The 23283-nt window shown below is 39.5% G+C and overlaps 3 protein-coding genes and 1 pseudogene across 6 annotated transcripts; 2 read left to right on the plus strand and 2 right to left on the minus strand.

The window, feature by feature from the left end:
* Positions 1-420: 420 nt before the first annotated feature.
* LOC149009599 (rust resistance kinase Lr10 pseudogene) lies at positions 421-1668 on the plus strand (annotated as a pseudogene).
* Positions 1669-4532: 2864 nt separating this feature from the next.
* Positions 4533-6164, plus strand: LOC149009600 (rust resistance kinase Lr10-like). Its single transcript, XM_089163402.1, has 2 exons — positions 4533-4697; positions 4812-6164. Exons 1-2 carry the CDS (start codon positions 4667-4669, stop codon positions 6053-6055), a joined length of 1275 nt encoding a protein of 424 aa, XP_089019528.1. The 5' UTR covers positions 4533-4666; the 3' UTR covers positions 6056-6164.
* Positions 6165-7271: 1107 nt separating this feature from the next.
* LOC149009601 (hydroxyproline-rich glycoprotein family protein) lies at positions 7272-10988 on the minus strand. Its single transcript, XM_089163403.1, has 4 exons — positions 10519-10988; positions 10310-10407; positions 8031-8100; positions 7272-7947 (listed from the first exon to the last, which is right to left on the minus strand). The coding sequence occupies exons 1-3, from the start codon at positions 10805-10807 to the stop codon at positions 8047-8049; spliced, it is 441 nt and encodes a 146-aa protein (XP_089019529.1). The 5' UTR covers positions 10808-10988; the 3' UTR covers positions 7272-7947; positions 8031-8046.
* Positions 10989-12485: 1497 nt separating this feature from the next.
* LOC149009602 (adagio protein 1-like) lies at positions 12486-22571 on the minus strand. Of its 4 annotated transcripts, none has more exons than XR_016174465.1 (4): positions 21859-22571; positions 13519-15145; positions 13214-13321; positions 12486-12839 (listed from the first exon to the last, which is right to left on the minus strand). XR_016174465.1 is itself a non-coding variant. In XM_089161658.1 (3 exons), exons 1-2 carry the CDS (start codon positions 22077-22079, stop codon positions 13537-13539), a joined length of 1830 nt encoding a protein of 609 aa, XP_089017784.1. In that variant the 5' UTR covers positions 22080-22571; the 3' UTR covers positions 12486-12839; positions 13519-13536. The 4 variants fall into 4 exon arrangements, 1 of the variants encoding a protein (XP_089017784.1); XR_016174464.1 differs by having other exon boundaries at positions 13214-13332; XR_016174463.1 differs by having other exon boundaries at positions 13214-15145.
* Between the last annotated feature and the right edge of the window lie 712 nt (positions 22572-23283).

A 23283-nucleotide genomic window follows, 5' to 3' on the forward strand; every position in this document is an offset into this window, starting at 1 on the left:
TCTTCCTCTTTGAAATTCTGTTATTTTTATTATTATTCAAGTTACAAGAGATGTCATGGGAGGGGATGCCGCCACCGGACACTTCGGGGGACAATGGATTTTCAGGGGTCAAAACTGCTTTTGTTGGTGAGTTATATTACTTCCTTGATTTCAATAAAAACCACCCATGCATGTAAGCTTTCTTTCTTCTTACCATTATTTATGAGAATTTTACTTGGTAGTTGTTCCATGGTAATACATATACAACAAGTCTACAACCAAGTTAAGCATATAAGTAGCTAACTAGCTTCCAATCTGATTTGATAAAATCTCTAAAGATGTTCCTTTTACTTTGACAGTTTCTGCAGTTGTTGCTACTATTGCAACCGTTGTGATAGTAATTGCAGTCCTCAAATGCTTGTCCAATGCCACAAAGGAGGTGTGCCATATGCCAATATTGAAATTGGCAATGGCAGAAGATCCACCTCGAATGGTTTTTTTGCTGCTCCGGACCCACAAATTGAAGCAACAATGAAGAGATTTTTCAGTGACTTTGCTAAGGAGAAGCCAATGATGTTTACACCTCAAGAGCTGATTGTTTTCAGTCAGAATTACAGAATAAGATTAGGATCTGGCGGCTTTGGTATTGTTTATAAAGGATGGTTACCAAATGGGGTGCCAATGGCAATCAAGGTCCTTGACAAAGCTTCAGACAAGCAAGCTAAAGAGCAATTCATGGCAGAAGTAAGCACAATTGGAAGAACATACCATGTCAATTTGGTTAGACTCTACGGTTTTTGTTATGACTCCACAATGCAAGCCCTTGTGTATGAGTACATGGACAATGGATCCCTTGACAGAATTTTGTTTGACAAGAACCAGGAAATGGAATTCGAAAAGAGACATGAAATAGCAATAGGAACAGCAAAAGGGATTGCATACTTGCATGAAGAGTGTCAGCAAAGAATAATTCACTATGATATAAAGCCAGGGAATGTCCTCCTTAATGAAGAACTATTTCCAAAGGTTGCAGATTTTGGATTGGCTAAGCTTTGTAATAGAGCCAACAGCCATATAACCATGACAGGTTATAGAGGGACACCAGGTTATGCTGCACCGGAGCTGTATATGCCATATCCGGTGACTCATAAATGTGATGTCTACAGCTATGGTATGCTTCTTTTTGAAATTCTAGGAAGGAGAAAAAACCACAACTCTAATCTTAGTGAGCCAGAGGATTGGCTACCAAGGTGGACATGGGAGATGTTTGAGAAGGGGAAGCTGGGCGAACTTTTGGAAAATCTTGGGATTGAAGAGGAACACAGATCAGAGAAGGCAGAGAGGATGGCAATGGTGGCTCTCTGGTGTGTTCAATACTTGCCAGATGCTAGACCACTTATGAGCAATGTGGTGAACATGTTGGAGGGAGGAACTGAGATTAAGGCTGCTCCAAACCCATTTCAGCATCTGATGTCTACTGCTCCAAATTTTACTCTAAGCTTTAATAGCTCAGACCGTTCTGTCTCAAAAGACCAAGTATCTTCTACCTCAAATGGAGACCATGCTCAATCAACTCTCATTACCTAGAACTATGCTTGATTATATTATCTAATTTTCATTTTTCTGTTAATTTGCTTTCTGAGAGAATGTACGTGTATAGGGTACCCTGTAATAGATTGAAAATCTTCTTCGACCAAAACAGATATTCTTGTATTCAAATCTATGGATGTCCTTCTGACTAGTCACATGCTAGAAAAGCAACTCATTTTTTGAACTGAAAAACTGAAAACTACAAATATGAGAAAAGACAACAAAAGAGAAATTGGACACCAACAAGACTTTTCCCACTAATCCAAGCATCCATAGCCAAGCAAAAATAGATTTAGAATAACATAACAAGCCATTCAGTAACTTATAGTTATCTTGAGGAAATCTTAATATTATAATATTATATATAGCGGCTGATGCTCACCACACAAAGAAGGAATTAGAACAACAAGAACCTCCTTGTTTGGTGGACCCCTTGAGCTGTCCAAAGAAAATACTATTTGGAAGCTGGGAATATTTCCTTTAATGCTTTTGAATCTGACAAAGGACCCGGCCTTACTAGACTTGACCAAGTATTATGAAATAGTTTTTTTCCCTTTCTTGGGAAAATGATATAGTTGTGTTTCTTGCTGTATTCACTGGTGTTATGAATGTTTGGCTCAGACCTCTAGGCCATGGTGAACCAACCAAATCAGTACTTTGGTTCGATCCTGGTTCATTAAATTAGTAAAGCACTTCTCGGCGAGGCACTTCCTAGAAGAAAAGCTTGCTAAGAAGAGCGCCACTTGGTGACAGCCAGTTGTCACGGGAAGCTTCTCCGCTGATCTCTCAACGAGTATTTGACAAGCTACTTCTCAAATAAAGTAACGTTGTCAGAGGACTCTGCGCGTATCTCTCAAACGTCAATCAACGCATTAATTTCTGCATTGAAATGCACTGAGATTTATTAAATGTTCATTGATAGTCAGGAAGCTTCTCATTAGCCTACGGCTTACTCGAGTATTGCACCCTACTGTTTTGTCTACCAAAGATTGGACTTGTTGTGATATCTATGTCAGTGATAATCTGAGGACCTTATTCGGTACAATTATGTACAACTGTATTGAAGCTTCCTAGGGAAGATTGGAGTTTGGCTTGCTGATCAAGTTACGCTTCTCAAGCCATCACCACCCTCCTTTTGGAAATTCTAGAATCCAAGGGTTACATGATGTCTTCACCACCTCAAATGTATAGAAAATGATATACAAACACCCTATCCGAATGAGGGTACATCCAAGAACGTTAACTCTAGTTATTATTCCCCTGCAACTATCCAATAACATTCTCTCTTCGTCTTCTGGGAGCATTTACTCCTCTTTAAGAGGGTTTGTGTTTATCCGAATATAACTCAATCACTGGAGATGGTTTTCCATCCTTAGAGGCGGCCCACAATCACTTTCTTTATTTTTCATGAACCGATTTGGTCCCTGAACGATTCAGTTGGTCTACACTCAAATTTCGAAGCAACACCTGGCTAACCAGAAAGGGGAGGGGAAGTAAGGTTGACATTTTTACTCGATTGATAGTTTAAATGACCAAAATTTTATCGACAAGATAGTAAACTTCCAATTCATTTGGCAAAGTAGTTGCCAACCCCTAGGCTGCGTTTGTTTGCTGGAATAAAGGTGGGGTGGGAAAAAATGAGTGGGAAAATTTTTGAAAAAAATGTAGAATTTATTATTTTTCCTTTAAGTCTTAAAATTGTAAATTGTTTGGTTGCTTGGGGTGGGAAAGTGAGAGACAAGTTTTCTTGAATTAAGGAAATTGTCTAGTGATGGGCAGCCCAACTTTCTCACCCCAAACCATTTTAAAACACCACAAATTTGGTAAGATTTTGTGAAAAAGTTTGGAAAAGTAAAAAGTGGAACCACCACTATCACTTCTCCACAAAACCATTTCATTTCCTTTCCCTCTCTCTCACCCCACTACACATGGGGCCCACATGTGTTTTTTTTTTTCACCTATTTTTTCCCAACCCACATTTGCAAACAAACGCAGCCTAAATATACCTAATCTGAAACACCCAAAGCCGATGGAACATCTGATGTTAATGATTCTTGTCATCCAAAAATGGTTGTTTTCAACAAAAAAAAAGCTACACAGAACACAGCACAAGCTCTATCCTCAAAAGGTAATTTGTTGATGAGATGTAAGTGGAATTTTATTCTATTTTTTTGGAAATTCAAGATTTCTTTAAAATTTCAAAAACAAAAAATTATAAAGTTCAATTGATTCGGGTTTATTCTGAAAAGATCCTTAGCAACTTGGCAATTGATTGATCCTTGTGTTATAAAATAAAAACCAAAATTTTTTACCCTGAAATGTGACGTTAAGCAGTCACAGATACATGCGATTGTTAGGCACACTGTAATTAAACACGTGTTTTATTTGTATTTATAGTTTTCACAAACTATCTAATGAAAAGACAATTCATTGTCATGTTTTCTCAGATAGTATTAGGCCATCGGTATTGATTTTTTTTTTTGGGTCAACCATCCGTATTGATTTATCAAAGTACGAAGTGGTTTTTCTTAGTTACAGTTGTTTTCTTGAAGTGGTTTTTTGACTTTCTTCGTTTTCCCTTTTATTTTTTGGACGTTTTAGTTAGACACGTTTCTTATATGTATTACATTTAAACACGTTGTATAGTTCTCACAAACTATCTAATGAAAATGAAGGGACAATTCATTGCCACGTTTTCTCAGAGGAATAATTTATTTTTCTTTGTTGAGACAGAACTAGGCTGTCATCTCTAACTACAAAATTGTTTGGGTCATGCGCCGTCAAGTCGAGATTTCGAACTGACATATCTGAAATCTGTTGAAATTGAATATCAACCGTAGAATTTCAATGGTCTTGAGATAAAAATTTTGACCGAAATTTCAATCAAACGGCCGTGTGGTTTGACTATGACATCTTATCCTCTTATCATTGCATCTTCTGGTGCATCACACAACCTACCATCATTAGTTTTTCCCTCTCCTCTTCTTATTCTTCTTTCTGTTATTGTTCTTTTTATTGCTTTTTGGTCATTGAACATCACCAGACTTGGCTCACCCTCCTCTGCTTCTTCCCCGCTGATTTGTTTCAACCTACAGAGATGGATACATGGAAAATTGTTACTATTATAGGTAAGATATACTACTTTCTTGTAGGCGTTCTTTCGACTTATCATAATCTTTATAATATTTATTATTTGTTTCATAAAAAACTATTGATCGTATTTTCTTATTTTACTTTTTCAGTTATTATAGTTATAGTTCTGGGCAGCATCGCGACTGTTGCAACCATGATTGTAGTCAGTAGATACTTGAACAAGGCTACAAAAGGGGTTGACCCATCTGACGTTATGCCATATGCCCGTATTGAAATTGGCAATGGCAGAAGAAGACCCATCTCGGATGCAACACAGGGTTTCTCTGCTTCTCTTGACCCACAAATTGAAGCAACAATGAAGAGATTTTTCAGTGATATTGCCAAGGAGAAGCCAATGATGTTTTCACCTCAACAGCTATCTGATTTCAGTCAGAATTACAAAACAAAATTAGGATTTGGGGGCTTTGGTATTGTTTATGAAGGAGAGTTACCAAATGGGGTGTCAGTGGCAATCAAGGTCCTCAACAAAGCTTCAGACAAGCAAGCTAAAGAGCAGTTCATGGCAGAAGTAAGCACAATTGGAAGAACATACCACGTCAATTTGGTTAGACTCTATGGTTTCTGTTATGACTCCACAGTGCAAGCCCTTGTCTATGAGTACATGGATAAGGGATCCCTTGATGGTATATTATTTGACAAGAACCAAGAAATGGAATTCGAAAAGCGACATGAAATAGCAGTTGGAACAGCAAAAGGGATTGCATACTTGCATGAAGAGTGTCAGCAAAGAATAATTCACTACGATATAAAGCCAGGGAATGTCCTCCTTGATGCAGAGCTATTTCCAAAGGTTGCAGATTTTGGATTGGCTAAGCTCAGTAATAGAGCCAACAGCCATATAACCATGACAGATTGTAGAGGGACACCGGGTTATGCTGCACCGGAGCTGTATATGCCCTATCCAGTGACCCATAAATGTGATGTCTATAGCTATGGTATGCTTCTTTTTGAAATTATGGGAAGGAGAAAAAACCACAATTCTAATCTAAGTGAGCCTGAGAACTGGCTACCAAGATGGACATGGGAGATGTTTGAGAAGGGGAAGCTAGGTGAACTTTTGGAAAATCTTGGGATTCAAGAGGAACACAGAGAGAAGGCAGAGAGGATGGCAATGGTGGCTCTCTGGTGTGTTCAGTACTTGCCAGATGCTAGACCACTTATGAGCAAAGTGGTGAACATGTTGGAGGGAGGAACTGAGATTAAGACTCCTGCAAACCCATTTCAACATCTAATGTCTACTACTCCAAATTTTACTCTAAGCATTGGTAGTTCAGACTATTCTGTCTCAAAAGACCAAGTATCTTCTACCTCAAATGGAGACCATACTCAATGAACTCTCATTACCTAGAACTATGCTTGATTATGTAATTTCATTTTTTTTTGTTGATTTGCTTTTTGAGATAATATGCAGTTGAGGACTCTTCTTCTTTTTCTTTTTTTATTGGGGGGGGGGGGGGGTGAGGATGTGGAGGATTGTAATTACAGTTTTTATTTATTTGCTTTTTGAGATAATAAGGCAAATCATGCCACAACATTCAATAAATGAAGCTTTGTTGGCAAAACAAGGATGGAGGCTTCCCACAAATCCTAATTCCCTTTGGACTAAAGTAGTGAAGAGCAAGTATTAATCAGAATCGAATCTTGTAGTGGTCAAGACAATCAAAAAGTTCATCCTGAGGATGGAAAAGCATATTAGTTGGAAGAGAGGCTCTTTTAAAAAAGGTTGTTTTGTAGCATTGGAAATGTGCTCTCAACACGAGTATTTCACGACCCTTGGATTCCCCATTCTCTCCCCATATCCTTCAAGATCCCCTCTTTCCTATGAGCTCATTTTGGTTAATGAGCTAATCAATCGGTCCATTGGGAACTAAAAATCATCATATTTCAGAAAATTTAATAAGTCTTAGGCAATTCTCCATCCCAATTATCTCAGAGGAGACTGAGGATACATGGGTTTGGAAGTATTCAAAGAATGGATCTTTCATGTGAAAATAGATTGCCATTGCTTGCTAAATGTCAAAAACCAATCCATAGTCAAACCTCCAATCAAACAAATGTAAATTGAAGAAGGATTGTATCATGTTGGGTCATTCTGTTAGCAAAAAATGAGTTGATTCCCAACTCAAAAACCTTTTCTCTTACTAATAAATTGCTGTTGATGTACAAGTTCATCAATAAGGTAAAATGGGTGCAAGAAAATATTAATCAACAAGTTCCAATTGATGATTCAGAATTTTAGGCAACAACCATGGAACTTATGACAAAAAAAAATTCACCACCTCAAACCTGCTTCAAAATTTTCATAGATGCATTGTGGGATAAAGAGATCAAGCAAGCGGGAAGATGCAGCATAATCTAGAGTCCAACTGAATATTTTGTCTCTACAAAAATTTTTGAATTTTCAGCAGTAGCTTCAGAGCTTGAACCAAGAAGAGACGCTATTATAACTGCTAGTGAACTTTGAATTACTCAGTAGTCCATTCAGATTGCCTCACAGAGTCTTTAGATTGGCCCAGCTATGGCTTGAATTCTAATATTCTGAGGCGGTCTGCTAAGTTTCATTTTGTGGCTTTTCAGTTTACAAGTCTTGTAATAAGCTTGCTGATTTCTTGGCCCGTGGTTGGAGAGAATCACCTTCAGCTTGTATTGCAAACTCTCTCCTCTAACATTTCGCTTGACAGCTAGATAAAAGTTTACATTTGACCCAAAAAAACACATTCAATTAATGAAAATTGGGAGCTCCATTCTTTTCCCCTACTAGATACTAGTGATCCAGAGGCTTTGCTGGTTAAAAAAGAAAAAAATAAATAAATAAAACGACTTTATGCTTGATGAAGACGAGGGCCTAATTGCACCCAATAGCAATAAAAATATGAAGACGAGAAGGGCTCAAGCAATTCTCTAGCATAGGCCTTGTAAATAACTTAACAAGCATTCAATATTCACAGATGTCTCCAAGATCTCTCAATATTATATATACTGGGTGGACGCTTAGCACAAAAGAAGACCATCTGGGTTTTGATGGTGACGCACCACAGAACCTAATAGAAACACCATACTTTTGTTGGCTGATGCAGTATAAGAGGTGGGGGGATTACAACAACAAACAAACAGAGTGTTTGGTGGAAGAACCCTTTGAGCTGTCCAACGAAAATTGCTGTCACTTTGTCCTTGTATGTCATAAATATGATTTAAGTTGTGAAGCGCCTCTACAACGTCATAGTGCTGCATACTCACAGAAGTTCAAGTTCAGAAACATGGTGATGTTGTCCGGTCTTGTTACTCTAGAATGTTGAAACAAAAGTTACCTGTCCCAACAACATGTTACACAGTCTGAACTTTGCTAGCCAAATCTTTTGGTTTCACGTCTTCTTTCCCCTGATGTCAAAACAATTTCAAGGCAGAACCAAGGCATAAATTGGAGGTGTCACTTCATAATAATATCCAATCAACATGGGTCAAACTAACATTAAGACCGGGATAGAACCATTAAACAAGAGATTTTCACCAAAATTCAGCCAGCAAAATCACATAGCTTGGGTATAAAATCTTGGTCCTGCGGTAGAGTTGACATTAAGGAAGTGTGAAAATAGTTAAGCATGCAATCTACCTAACAATAATCATCCATGCTATTATGATCAGTGGTGGCTGAGATGATAATGTCCAACCAAGAAACACAGCATAGATGCATAATCAAGCAGCACATATATAACAAGTCATGAACCCAAAAGGCAAATAAATCCACATGATAAGGAAAGTAAATCTCCATCCAACTAATATCCACTTTCTAGTGGAGGTTGTCGATGAAAATTTATTTGTGTCAAACAAAATGGTAATGCGTCATATATTATTTTTATCGTCTCTTTCATCTAGAACCAACCATTGTACATTCAAGTAACCAAAACACATATGATGCATGAAAATCATAGTCACAGATCACTTCTGTAAATAAAAGAATTCTACTTGTACCATTTCCAAGCAGAAATAAATGCCTGCGTGTGAAATACGTAGGCAAAAGTATCACAGCCATCAGGGTCTCTGAACCTTATTTATTAAACTTAAACATGAAAAAATCATTAAGGGGAAATCTAGATTCATAGATAATTCAGCACACAAAATTACCATTGGAATTTTTGTATTTTCTCTATTCATTCTTACTATTTGAGTTTAAATTGACTGCAATGGCAACCACATAACCAAACTCCTCAGTGTAACACCCCCAACCTCCCAAATGAACCCCCCAAGTAGTTGGTACAAGGCTAAGTTGAGCAGTGCAGACAACTCATGTCTCACAAAAGTAAGACTATCTCAGGAAACTGTAACTTAAAATCATTAATGATGTATTCAAACATCCATCTATCGAAAATTGCAGTAGTACAGACTTGAATTTGGGCACATATGTTTTTGCAACCTGGCCATAAACAGGCCTAACCAAGACTTGAGGTGTTAAATGTTCAACTAGAATAGGACAGCTCCTTCCGACATGCCAACTCAAGTAGAATGTAAATTTGGTGCACGAATAGGACCCAGCCTCCTTTAATTATGTGTTAAGTTTCACTCCAAACAGACTTTCACATGTACCAGAACGAATCAGTGAAAAGTCAACATTTTAAAAACAGGAGATTATACAAAGACTATATTTTATGAAAAAATACAACAGGTTAAGGTGCTTGACTGTGAGACCATATTTAGAAACAATTGGCAAAGCACCTTTTACCCACCAAAGACTTTACTTTAAGGCAACTGGTAAGGTATCGAAAAGCTTTAAACTGCACAAAATTCAGCATAGGGATGCTTATCGACGTTCATCCAAAACCACATCCATTTCCCATATCTATGAAAAATTTGCCAGCCCACTGCAATCCATCAATTGACTTCATCCTAATGCAGCTGATGAGATAAAGGGAGTCTTGACTGAGCAAATTTCAGCATCCAGGGATGATATATCCACATTCACTGAAACCACATGCATTGCCCACTTACACTCCTAATAAATTACCAACAACTGTTATCCCACACATACACATCCTCCGACTCCTCCAAGAAGTGATAACAGCACATATTGCATATACCTAACACTTGAACGTAATGTACTCATTCAATTGAGCAAGATGCCAAAAACACACATGGAAAAGCATCCTCCACTGCAGCATGCCATATAGAGTTTTTAGAATCAACAGTGGTCATAACGATATCACTAGATCATCAACCAACTAAAAACTCTCATAGGATTAAGTCTATGTGAAGTTCCCTTCCTCCAATCATCGCAGTGGAAGTATTTACATATTGCAAAAGTCAAAACTATGATGTCTTATGAAGGGATTTGAAGGTTAGCTAATAAAAGAAATTGCATAAGATAGTCAAAACAACTAAAATAGCTACAAGGCAAGAATGTCATTTGACAAATTTCTGTAATGCAAAACACCAAAATAGAAGAAATAGATATGCAATTCAAAATGAGGAACAAAATTATAACATCAAATAGAAGAAATAGCTATGCAATTCAACATGGAACATCAGATCCAGAACTAAAATCAACAATTCAAAAGAATTACCAAGGACAAAATTTTCAGCGAATCAAACTCACCATTCCCCTGCTTTCATAATAATCATTCAACGCCCACTGATACCTCGAATGATTCAATCCAAACCAGTCTGCCAGATGCTCATCCAGGCTCGAATGCGCTGCCACCAAAATCCCAAAACCCTCAAAACTTAAAAGAAGAACTACAAATGGAAGAGATCCAAGTCACAAAACCATAAATAAACCCCCACAAACGACAAAAAGACTCTTACCTTTCTGAACTTTAGCAACAGCATTCCAGAAAATTCCATACACAGAAGAATTAGACGATGCAGGCTTCTCGAACTGCTGCGGAGGAGGCTGAACAGGAGGAGGCTGAACAGGAGCCACAACCTTCTTCGGAGACTCAATCTTCGCTGGAGATTCCGACTTGGGAGTGACCGGAGCCGCTCGTTCGGTCGTTTTCGGTTCTTTCGGAGTCGCAGGAGGTGTTATGAACACAGTGTATCTCCCAGCCTTACCGATCACTGGAGGTGGAGTAGATTCCTTGGTGATTGCCATTGTCGAAGATAATCAGAATTTTGGAACCAAATGCAGGAATTCAGACAAGAAACCAAAGCCCAAAAATCAGTAACGATCTAAATGGAGGTGGGTTTTGTGTGAATAAATATTAGGGCATCTTTGAGTAGACGCCACGAGAGAGTGAGAGTGTGTGACAGTGAGCTTTGTCACTATTTTAAAGCGAAACCCAATCTTTTAGTTTTAGTTGTCAAAAAACAAAATCTAAAGATCTATGTTTTTTTCTTCTGCAATTTTTTATTGTAGGTTGTTTTTGACCTTCAATTCAGTTATAATTACAAATTATGCCCTTCATGCTCTGCGTCGAATCCACCGTTGGACCGTACCGAAAGAAAGAAAAATCACTTCAACCACTTGACTTTGGTGTGGTTCCAATGGAATCTTCTGGAATTTGGATCATCTACTGCCAAGTCCCAACATTTTTTGGTACTTGGGTTCCCTATTGTATTTTAGAGATGTACTGTTAGTGGAATTATCAGCTTTTCAAGCATGTATGGTTTCCTCCAATACTATTTTTGTTAAACCTGTAATTTGAAGTTTAGGAATATAACACGTTTTCGCTTATTCTAACAATTCTGATGGTGGATACATTTTTTTCCTCCTTTCCCATCTCGTGGGCCTATGAGCCAACCCAGATTCCAAAATTTATGAGTAACGCATCAAGGTCCTTCAAAAAGTGGACTACAAAATCAAGTGGTTGGAATTGGTATTAACTTCCAAACACTTCCATATTGGTGGTAATTTTGTAATTGATGAGAAAGTAAAGTGCCCTCGGGAGAATACCTTTATGTGGGCCAACCCATCCATCTAGCAGTAGATAAAGAAATACCCAAAGATGAGAACCCACGTTGCAGACAAGAACCATATTCTCTTGCCTACATCTTTTGGTAAAACCACCATTCTAGCCTTGAAAGGGGATGAGTAGACATCGCAACTTTTGGTAATCAGAATCCACCGTTTTTGAGTCTTTAAAGTGAAGCATAGAATTCTTTTTCGTAAGAAAGGAAGATCAAAGATCTTTCGTGAATTCGAGGAAGGATCATAGGACTAATACAAGTGCCTTTTCCAAATATTCCCACATTCCACAAAAAATGTAAAAATCGGATCCAATATACATTCTTTAGAAGGGGAAAAAAAATCCATCAATTTCTTGGAAATCTCATAAACAATTTGTTCTTTTACTCCATATGCATACATATTCACACAAGCATTATAAAGTTGAATAATGTGAGGAGGAGATCTGAAACATAATATATTTGCATCACATTTACAAAAGTCGGGGGTTTTCTCAAAACTTGTGGGACCCAAAACACAAACCCCACGCTTTTCCCAAGGCCGGTTTGCCTCCACTGGTTAGCCCCTGCTTCTCAAGATTGACGATTAGTTACATCACATTTTTCATTAATTCTCGTGTCTGTGTCCACAAATTAGCAGATATGAAGAACGATGGTTTCCAACATCATTTTTTCAGACAAACAGAAATGCTACCAGTGTTCTCCATTGCCTGAGTGGCAGCAGAGTGAATACGAGAAGTGAAGTCGTTTGGACAGCATTGAACGGGAAATCAGGAGTGAGTAATCAGAGGCCTCGAAAGAATGAAGCTTCCTTACTCTCTATTTCTTACTCCCCAACAGTCATCGTTGCCCAAGTTTGATAAAAGGTTTCCTAATCTCACAAATTCAGGGACATTACTGGCCCCAAGCCAATTATTTCTGCCAAATGCAATGGATGATGAAAAAAATCAAGGTATATAATTGAATTTGATTACAATAGCCTTAATGTCCCCATGCACCTTTATGATGGTTCAAAGATTTTTTTTTTACTGTTTCCTCTGCCAATCACTTTAACTTTGTTCAGGCTGAAAGTTGACATAGTAACAAGGAAATTCAGGGTCATCAAGGGTTTACCTGTCAACAAAATTTCAGCCCCATCCAACTTGTCATTTGGCAGATATATGTACGCAGAGCAAGATTCCCACGCTGCTAGACCAGGAACTGTATTCCCATTGAATTATCTAATAAAAGAAAGCTCATTATAATCAGTCCTTTCCCCCCATCCAATGCCAAAGCAGAGAAACACCAGTAGTAGTTACGAACTTATCAAAATGTGGGGACAGGGCTAAAGAAAGAAGTCTCAAACAGAAGCCCAATACGATGAAAAAAGGAAACAACACAAAAAATGAATATCAAATAGGTCCACAGTGGCCAAAAGCAGTAGTAGGCAAGGGGATGAAATCCTCCACTAAAGTCTTGCACTGGGCAACTCATTATATACAAGTGCTCTTTCATTTTCTCTCTCATTAATTCATAATACATAACGAAGAACAACGAACACAAAAAGAAAAAGAAACAGCAGCCCTAGATAGATAATCTACCTACTACTACTGACCTGATAATTAAACAGGACCCAGTGCAACTTGCTTACTATATAATATACGGCAGTTTTACATGCTTTGCAAAGATCAAGATATCAGCAGCGCTCATAAACATAACATTCCTGAAGAGAACCTGGTATGAGAAAATGCATCGCAGACAGAGAATGAAAAAAATGTCCTGAAGAGCAATAACAGTCACTTCCAGCACTCAATGATGCACATGTTAGCAACAATTAACCAACAAACAACTTGTTTCAATGATAAAGAAGGATCTTCTGATTCATCCAACAAACAAAGGTAGTCAGTTTATGGAACTTACCATTATATTTTTCCTGCATCACACCACGTTACTTGCCAATGACAGCTCGTGGAGGTCACTCAACATCCATTCCTCTCCAGTTTGTCCTCCAAGAACTATAGCCCTCGTTCCCCCGACAATGCACGTACTGTGTCCCCAAGCAAATCTTGGAGGCCGTCCAGGTACGTTTAATATCCTCCAGGTAGGCTTCTCATCAGTTGGGTCCAAGAGATAAAGCTGGGAAGCAGAATGAAGGCCAGCCACAGACCCACCAAAGATAAGGATCCTACCACCAGGGAGAGACACAGCAACATGATCAAGCCGAGGAGGTGGAGCCATACCACCGGGATTTCCAGCACCCAGCATTCCATTCCCAGTTACACATCTCCAAGATGGTTCCTCCTCACTAAGATCCATGGTGAACACATCACTTGAACGGAATCGAAGCGGGCCACTTTTCGCCAGGCCACCAAACATGAGTATTTTCCGTCCACCATAGACCGAGAGTGTATGACCCAACCTAGAAGGAGGGGTCCATGCTACTGCAATTTCCCTCCAAACAGGTCTCTCCATTGACAGATCAAGCAAGAAGGTGTCACTGAGAAGCACACCAGAATCTGCACAACCTCCAGATACTATCAACTTGGTTCCATCAAGGGTGCATGAGCTGTGCCATGATCTTGGGAGCGGTGGGGTCAAACCAGAGATTTCACGCCAAGTAGGATCTTGAGCATCCAAATCCAAAACAAAAACATCATTGAGCAAACCCTGCCTTCCACAGCCTCCAAACACAACCAAATGAGAGCCATTCACGCAAGAAAGTGTATGACCCCATCTGCCAGGGGGCGGGGAGCTCACCTTGATGTGCCGCCACTCTGGAGTAGGGGAATTCAAGTCCAACACAAATGTGTCATTCATCGGCTGCATATTGACCCCCTCTCCCCCAAAAAGGACCACCCGATTCCCAACAGCACAGGCACTAAAGTTGCAGCGAGAGGGCTCCACAACACCTCCAACAGTCAAATTCCCCCATGCAGCAGTTTCAAGAGTGGTTAGTTCCCTGGCCAATCGACCCCATCCCCCTCGTTTAGCCCCAGGCACCGTTTCCAATACACGTGTGGTTTCGCTACCCCATGCATTTTGGCAAACCATTCTCCATAAATCCTCATTCTTTGTCAAATAGTAAAGCCGCTTGCACACAGACCCAACAGAAGCAATATCCCTGGGAGTTAATAGTGAAAGTATCTTCTGGCATATAACTTCGTCGTTTAATTGCCATATGCCACAAAAATCACGTGGAATATTTCCCAGCCCAGATGGAACATGCCTATAAGAGGACAAATCAGACCAAAACCGATTGGATGATTTTGTTGATTCTTTTGATGAAGATCCTGGAAGTGGACCTAGATCAAGATTTGCTTCTGTGAAGAATTGGATGCCAATAACATGAGTTATCATATCATCGTCACCAAATATAGGGATCAGCCTCAATCTGTTCATCAAAGGTGTGCCATCTTTTCTGAAATTCAGCAGATCACCCTGGAATTCAACCCCTTCACTAATGCATCTTCTGATTTCTGAAACCACGGCAGTATCCACCAGAGGATGCCTTCTTTTAGCAAATGGCCCTCTGCATTGCAAAAAGCGACTGGAGCAGGACATCATAGTATCAGTAGTAAAATAACAAAGGTAGATTTTTAATACACGTAAACAAGATTCATAATGCCAAGGTTTTCAAGATAAGTCTGTATAATTGTATCAGGAAAAGATTAATCCCAAGTTATTAGCAAATAAAAACAACTGTAATCTCGTCCCAAAACTATGGCAAATCGATGTCAAGTATAGAGTGAATTTAGGCACTCCAGCCAAAATAGATCCGGATGGACAGAAGAGTGAGGCCAGTTGGAGGAGGAATATTGAATAGCCAATTCCCCAAGAAAAGGAATACCATGGGGCTGGCCGAGGCACAGCTTTTGTAGTTCCATTGCCGACTGGTCTTGAGTCTCTTGACAGCATTATGTGACTAAAGTACAAATTAAGTTTCCTAATTATTCATCCGCTGTACTAACATGTATCCCACTAGATGAACTCGTCAATGGGCCCATTGCATTACTAAACCCAAAAATAGAACACCAAAGGTCTACACAACTCAGTGATGGGCCAAAATAAGGTATGAGACCCAATTGACCCATACGGACAATCTAAACTACATCGCCCAGCCTCAAAATGGGAAGGATGTGGTAGTGAAGACAATCAACAACAAATACAGAGAATATGACTCAAATAATCCCTACATTAGTGGAACTCTAGATTTAGTATGAGCGCAAAATTGGAGAACAATTATGATGCTACTAAATACTGACAAAGAAGCAGCAGTAAATAAGCCTATGACAGCTGCTTCATTGTGGCAACATAGCCAGCGAAGCCATTCTAGAAAGATTGAGGAATGGCATAGACATTGGAAAGTCAAGGCTTCGAATGGAGAAGCTGAGCAAGGATGATACAGAATCTTGTAGGGACTTCCACTCAGTAAATTTTACTTAAGACACCCTCTTGATCTGCAGCTTGTACATAATATATCAGATCCCCAGGACATTGGTATATAACAGGCCATATGTAATGATGCTTTTCTCCATACTCATATTGTGCACTAACTTCACATTTTTTAGCTGGCTGTTTTTCCTTTTTCCTTTTTCTCTTTTTCTTTTTTGGTTTTGGGGGGTGGGGGGACTGGTAACGAAATTCCAATTGAAGATCTTTCCACAACTACAGACACTGGAAATTGGCAAGGGCAGGGAAGGATACAACTGAAGACACAAATTGACAAAGTGGATAGACAAAAAAATTGAAAAATCTATGCTTATTTAGGTTTCTACTAAACATTGTTTTGTCCATCATCAACAAAGTAATGTACGGAGTGGCAATCAATCTCAATGTGCTTGGTGCACTCATGAGACAGTAAATTGCTGAACTCATTGACAAAACTTGCTATTAGCCACCCACGCTCTTGAAGAAGAAATTTCAACGACATCAATTCTGTATAGTACTATGCTCAGCCTACTACTAGACCTTGTTACTTTAATCTGCTTCTGCCTTCCTACTTCAGCAAGAAGCAAGATTCAAACCAAGTATGGTAAACCATCTGTCATCTTCAGCATCAGCTCATTCTACATCAGAATATCCAACAAAATCAACACTCGTACTAGACCATTCCCTGGAGCACTTTTCAGATAACGAGAAGTCTGACAAGCTGTGTCCCAATGACAGTCCCACTTGGATGTCTGTCCATTAACCAACTAATAACCCTACTCAGAAAGAAACTATCTAGCTCAGCAAGCTACACGAGCTTATCAACCGGGCCCCTGTATTGATACTTAAATTGAAGTGCCTCACCATCAGCAGCCACAAACTTTTGATGAGCATGGCATATTACAAGATTAGTCTTAAGCATCTCAATCTCTAGCAGAAGATTCAAAACATAGTCACATGCTTCCTCTGAGAGGCTAATGACTACCATTGACAACCTCTCACAGAAGATGCAACACACAAGATGCAACACACAGTCACATGCTCCCTGTGAGAAAGCTAATGACTGCTATTCACAACCTCAATTCCCATAAAATATCCAAGGGAACCCAGAGATCTTATCAGAAAATCCATTCATAAAATATTTAACTTCATTAATGCCAGAAATATCATACTGGTAACATAATACCATCAACATTCACGACAAGTTGTACATATAACCCTGCTTGGATGAAGGTTGTGTCTCATTCATGGCTTCCTTCCCCCTCACCTGAGTATCTTAACTGCAACTTGACTCCTGCCATACTTCTAACATGGCTTAAAAAGAAGTGAAAAAGTACCGCTCAAAGAACCCTCATGGATTAAGCTTCTCGAACCCAAGTAATTCTTGGAAGCTAAAACTCCTGACATAAAACATCACGCCTTTGTCAAGAATCCGTTAAGATTTCTTAGCTTCTCTTTTTCTGTATAAGCAACATTTCCTCATATTCATCCCAAAAGAAGTAGCTTCCACAGCATCACAGTTGATGTAGTAGAGAAACTATAAGGTTTGACTGACCAGATTATGGTTCAAGATCAGAAATCTCAATTATGAGAGACTTAGATTGAATCTGAACAACTCAATGGGATGAAAAGAGAAGAATGTTTCGGATTCTGACAGAAGACCATGGCCAAGAAGTTACAAGCACCAAATCGGGTTCTTTTTCCTGACCATGGCAGAAGATGCTGGCATCAAATTTGGTTCTCTTACCTAGGAATGGGTCAAGGGTTGCCTGAGTATTGGGCCTTCACTGGATAAGTACCCTTGTAATCACCCAACTTAATGGAACTAATGGGTCCTTGAGTACGTATGAAAATCCCCATAGTTGGTTTTATTTTAGTTCATTTTGTGTTTTTAATTGAACCATAATTTTATTGTTTTAATTTATGGTCCAACTTCAGATGGGTTTTTTAATATTTTAATGAGATATTAGGATGTATTTTCCTATTTATACAAGGGTATGAGACCTATTTCAGTTAAAAATCCTAGTTCTGTCCAAGTTATAAATCCTAGTATTAGTTGGTATTCAAGTATTCAACTCATATTCCAATAAATACAGATTGAATATTGAGTATTTGCTTCAGCTCTGCTGCTTTTTCTAAAAATGTCTGATCCAAAATAGGTTGGACTCGTTCCTTTGGTGAGTAACATGTAAAGGCATATGATCCTTGGTGAGTAGCATCCAAGGTGGTTTCTATTAGGATTCCTGGTGAGCGATATCCAAGCTCCTGGAGTGACAGAGGATTCAGCCTTCGTATCTCCACTAGAGCTCCTCCACAAACCAAAAGGTCCCTCCACCCAGTGGTTTCTATTAAGATTCCTGGTGTGTGATATCCAAGTTCCTGGAGTGGCTGAGGATTCAGCCTTTCGTATCTCCACTACAGCTCCTCTACAAACTACAAGGTCCCTCCATCCCCACTCTCGGAGGGGGAAAGAGCACCCAGGTGACCATGAGGCCTACACCCATTCCCCCATCACCTTTTAATCAGGTCCCCCACCACAACTCTCTTTAATTTTCAGACTCTAAAAAACCCAAAAAACAAGAAACTTCATATCTTCCAATTGAGGCATCTAAATCCAACCAAACTTGAAAGATCACATCTCTATATTACTACATTCCTTCCAAGCTTCTGACAACCCTAACCCTACACTACACCAGTTCCTGATAGAAACTCTAATTTCTTAACCCAAACTCAAGAAATCCCATAACTTCATAACCAACCATTCAAATCAATCCAAGCTTCCAAAGCACCATCCCTACCGTAAAGCCCACAATTGATCCAAGTTCCAGTAGGTTTTGAAAACCCTTGGTTGCCCAAACATCACTCTGAAGTATCACCCCATATCAATAATTTTCACCTTGTTTGCCAGTAAAACCTAACCTAAAACATCCCATCTGAGAGTGTTTGGACCCATCCATCTCATCATCTACATCACTAATCATAGACAAGACCTCATTTGAGATAACATGAAAAAAAACCATCTCATTCACCATAACTAAACCTACCTATACCTGACCATTTTGTCCCATTAGCTGGTTCTGGTCTAGATCTTGGAAGAACTAGCTCCTAGTTGACCATCAATTAATCTAGGGCTACACCAGAAGAAGAAGAAGCTCCAATCTTAAAAAAAGGAAAAGTTAGAGGTCAGATTTGACAATACTCTCACATGTGAGAGAACGGAGCACAATAAGCAGCCCAAGATACAGCGTATCTACCATCTCTTTGACATTCAGGAATTTGGACCATGTTAGCTTCTGAAATGCACCCCATCAGAATCAATGGGAATATTATTTCTCAATGCCCAAACAATCTGCACCTAAGACTTAGAGAGATGATAATGATGTGGATGTTGACTAGAAAGTGACAGCTAGATGAGGCCTACCTACGTACACCTACAAGTCCATAATGTGAGAGCATTGTAGAAAAGCTGGTTTGATTGCTTATTACGTATTAACCGTTCAATCGATTTTCATAATTAGAGATCAGAGGAATTTTGTTAGCTCCAAGACTTTCCTTTGTGTCTACCACTGGTGGAAAGCCAAAACCCATTCCACTAGTGTTATCTAAATGACATTTGTTAGCCTAGTGAGTTACCTACCCAATGTGACCAAGATATTGTGATTCCAAGCTATCTTGGATAATGACTAGCTTTCTACATAGTGTCAATCAACAGTAGAAATTCTGTTACTCTGTTAGCAAAAATCTAATTAAATCATGAGTCCTCCCCATCCACCAACCTAAGAAATTAAATCAAAAGGAACCTCAACCATCTCGCAACCTGATGTAACCAAGATTGGCAAGCATAAGGCACTTCATAATTTGAGCCCAAAACAACCCCCAGATCATGCAGCAACTAGGGCTGTCTGAAACTGACCAGGGGTTTTTTGGTTATCTTCCCCCTCTTGCGGAGCCCAAGCAGGGCTACTTAGGTTCAGAATGTTGTTAGGAGTTTACGTCTATTTTTATTTTTATTATTTTGTTTTGTTTTGGTCAAGTTATTTAAGCGTCTTTGTCTAAGTAGGAATCCCAGTTGGAATCCAATTTTCAAGTAGGATTCCTTCTAGGAGGAGTTATTTGTTTGGCAAGTTATCTTTATTCAGGGGCTCTCTAGAAGACTCATTTTCTAGTTGTTTTGAGAGTCCTTTTTTAAAGTTGTTTAGAAAGAGGAATCCTAATCCAAATTGGATTCTCCAAGTTGAGTCCAAGTAAGTTTTCTAGGTTGACTCTTCGTTGGTTTGCCTCAATTGTAAGATTATAAAAAGGCCCCACCTAATTGTAAGCAAATCAGTTTTGATAATTAAACAAAATCAGCAGACCTGGAGTCGTGGGAAGCAAGCCCGTGACCTGGGTTTTTAGGGATATGAGTAGTTCACAAATTCTGCAGATTGTTCTTCAGCAGTTCAGCTTCTTCAAGCCTGCGGCTACCCTAGAGGCTTCGTCAATTCTGTTTTCACTCAACAGCCCCATTGTAATCAAGTAAGTGTGATCCCAGCCCCCTCCCCTACCCCATTCCACTCTCCCAACCGCTACACAGTCCTCCCCGTTCTCCCTACACCTTGTGGCACCCTCTCCCATCACCAAATCCTAGTTTTAGCCATCCCCAGCCCTTATCCCCGCAAGCCTTTTCTCCCTCCCTTAGGAACCCACGGTAGGGTCCCCTCCCTTCCCCAACCCCCCCCCTCTCCCATTCCCCTAACTCCCCAACCCTTTTTCTCTCATTCTCTTCTTCTTTTCTTCTTCTCCCCCTTACAGCGGAGTCTGGAAGTCCCAGAATTCTGCAGATTTTGCTAAAACCCTAAATCTCAATAAGTGAAGCCATCGATAGACCCCCTTCCCCTTTGCATACTGCCTTAGGGTTAGCACCTACCTTCAATCCCATCTCTACCCTAAACCCTATAACTTCCAAAAAAAACCCTAAAAACCTCAAACCCTAACTTGGGAAATATCCTGCAATCATAGTTTTGCTTAAAACAGAAAATTCTCTTTAATTTCGGGCTTTAACCCTAGCCACGCCAAATAAATCCTTCTCCTCAATTGACCCTAGACCTTCCCTATACCTAGAACCAAGGGTTGGAAATCAATTTAGACCTTGCCGCTGGGATCCTGTTGTGTTTTGAGTGAAGTTTAGCTGCTCATCGATATTCAGACCTGGGCAGCAAGGAGCTAAGCCTTAATTGACCTGTTGTGAGAATATTATGGAGATTAGCTGCCGTCCTTGATTTCCAGACCTAGACAGCAGGGTTACAAGCCCTAAATTGCTCCTGTCCACTAAGGCTTGACCTAGAACAGCAGGGTTTTCAACTCTAACACTGCTGGTGCTATGTAGAGGATCCTGAATACTGGCCCTTGACCCGGGATTATATCACAACCCCATTACCAAATTCACCGCTGTATTTAGAGTTCTTCAAATTATACCTTAGGTGACATCTCCACACCTTCAAATGGTTGCATGACCTGCTCAACTAGTACTTCAAATCCTCTCTCAAAATGCATCAACAAAGATCATTAGCATTCTTGCATTTTAAAATGCCCACTCGACAAAACTGCATCAACTGATATATCATTGTGCAGTGCAATCCGGGAAGTTGACCAACAGATTCACCAATACAACTGATGTAGAAACACCAAATTGATTTCATCGGCGATAGAAACGAAAGCAGCTAAGGGTGTAATCAAAGAACAACAGCTATAGAATTTTGTGTTTGTCCAATACATCCCAATACCACGAATCAAGTTACAGGGATAACATATTAAAAGATAAATAGGGTGAAGAGAAACAAAGAAAAAACTGACCAGTTCCGTCCAAGGACTTCCTCTGCTCTGTAACCAGTAGCCAGCTCGAACCCAGTATTAACATATATAATCGGATGGTCAGGCTCGAAAGCATCCGTTACCGCGAACCCACAAGAAGACGTCTGAAGCAAACTCCCAATATTAAACGAAAAGGGGCCTCCATCATTCAACAAGAACACCTCCTCATCACCGCTCCCTTCAACATCACTATCCCACTCCATAATCCCCCAAATCTCAAACAGATGGATTTCCTTCTTCAACCCATCACCAGAAACCAGAACAAGCAAAACTCAATTAATCGCAAAAAATGCCTAAATCCTCAGTTCCCAATCCAAGACAGACACGCGGACATAAACTCAACTAAGGAGAGGAGAATAACAGAGGAAGAATTTGACTGAAACCATGTTAGGGTTCCGATGCGCGTTATATAATGGGTTTTCTTTACTTGTTTTGGCTATGGGGTTCTAGTGGAAGAAAGCGAGAGTCAGGCATTCCAGAAATGGTTGGCTTAGGTGTTGGTTTCTTGTAAGACTAACGAGTGGCTGGAACACTAGGAGCTCTTGATCGATTTAGTACCTACCGACCAACCCAACAAAATCCCACTCTCTGGAGAATCGCGGTAGCGATAAATAGAGATAATGACTCTCTAGAAGGAGCGGTTAAATTTGAGAGCGCTTCTATAATATCATGATTCAGGGTATCTACTACCAAGAGTTGAAATAGCGTGTAACGCTAAACTTCTCCATCTCCGAAAAAGATAAATGTCTCAATTCAGGGCAAAACCGTCAAATTACTATAAATATGTCGGTCATGCTTCTATAGTGGGTCGGTAATGCGCTTACGGGTCACGCAGACTTCGGATATTCCATCCAAATGCGATCCTTTCGGCATCACTACCTAATCGAGACCGTCCAATAATAATCCAGATGAACACGCATACACCGCCGGTTTGGTTATAATTGGCGGTTCGGTTCGGTGTGTGAAACTGACATGTAACGGTTTCACATGCTACGGTTTTTTATCGGATAAAATGTCACGTGTTAAATGTTTACAGAGAAATAAAACCATATATAAATGGTTTTGTCACTCTTACATTGTTTTTTCTTATTCAAAGGGTATATGGACTGAATTTTCATATGTTTTACTTAAATAAATATCTTTAAAACAATATGTTATTTTTTGAATTACCTGAATTTTTGTTTATTACATAAATAGTTTGATTTGAGTTTTCCCGAATTAGCATAACATGCATGAAGACTAAGGTTGGGTTCCAACTAACCTAAGGTGTGAGTCATTTCAGCTGTTCAATCTTTTGCCCCAGCCGTTGACACGTACGTGCAGACGAGAATAATAATGATTTGATAGACATGAACTTAAAAGGTGAATGAATCACTATGTGGTCCATTTATGATAGACAAGTGTGTT

This window comes from Hakea prostrata, chromosome 7 (genome assembly GCF_041222555.1).
Source record: "Hakea prostrata isolate BN-2017 chromosome 7, UWA_Hpros_2, whole genome shotgun sequence".
Taxonomy (NCBI): Eukaryota; Viridiplantae; Streptophyta; class Magnoliopsida; order Proteales; family Proteaceae; genus Hakea; species Hakea prostrata.

Excerpts from the sequence above, each read along its gene's own strand:
- LOC149009600 (XM_089163402.1), top strand. The coding sequence starts at position 4,667 with ATGGATACATGGAAAATTGTTACTATTATAG. Across the intron at positions 4,698-4,811 it reads GAAAATTGTTACTATTATAG|TTATTATAGTTATAGTTCTG; the intron begins GTAAGATATACT and ends TTACTTTTTCAG.
- LOC149009601 (XM_089163403.1), bottom strand. The coding sequence starts at position 10,807 with ATGGCAATCACCAAGGAATCTACTCCACCTCCAGTGATCGGTAAGGCT. Across the intron at positions 10,408-10,518 it reads TGTTGCTAAAGTTCAGAAAG|CGCATTCGAGCCTGGATGAG; the intron begins GTAAGAGTCTTT and ends TTTTGGTGGCAG. Across the intron at positions 8,101-10,309 it reads ATTATGAAAGCAGGGGAATG|GGGAAAGAAGACGTGAAACC; the intron begins GTGAGTTTGATT and ends TTTTGACATCAG.
- LOC149009602 (XM_089161658.1), bottom strand. The coding sequence starts at position 22,079 with ATGGAGTGGGATAGTGATGTTGAAGGGAGCGGTGATGAGGAGGTGTTC. Across the intron at positions 15,146-21,858 it reads GAAGTCCTTGGACGGAACTG|TCGCTTTTTGCAATGCAGAG; the intron begins GTCAGTTTTTTC and ends GTCCTGCTCCAG.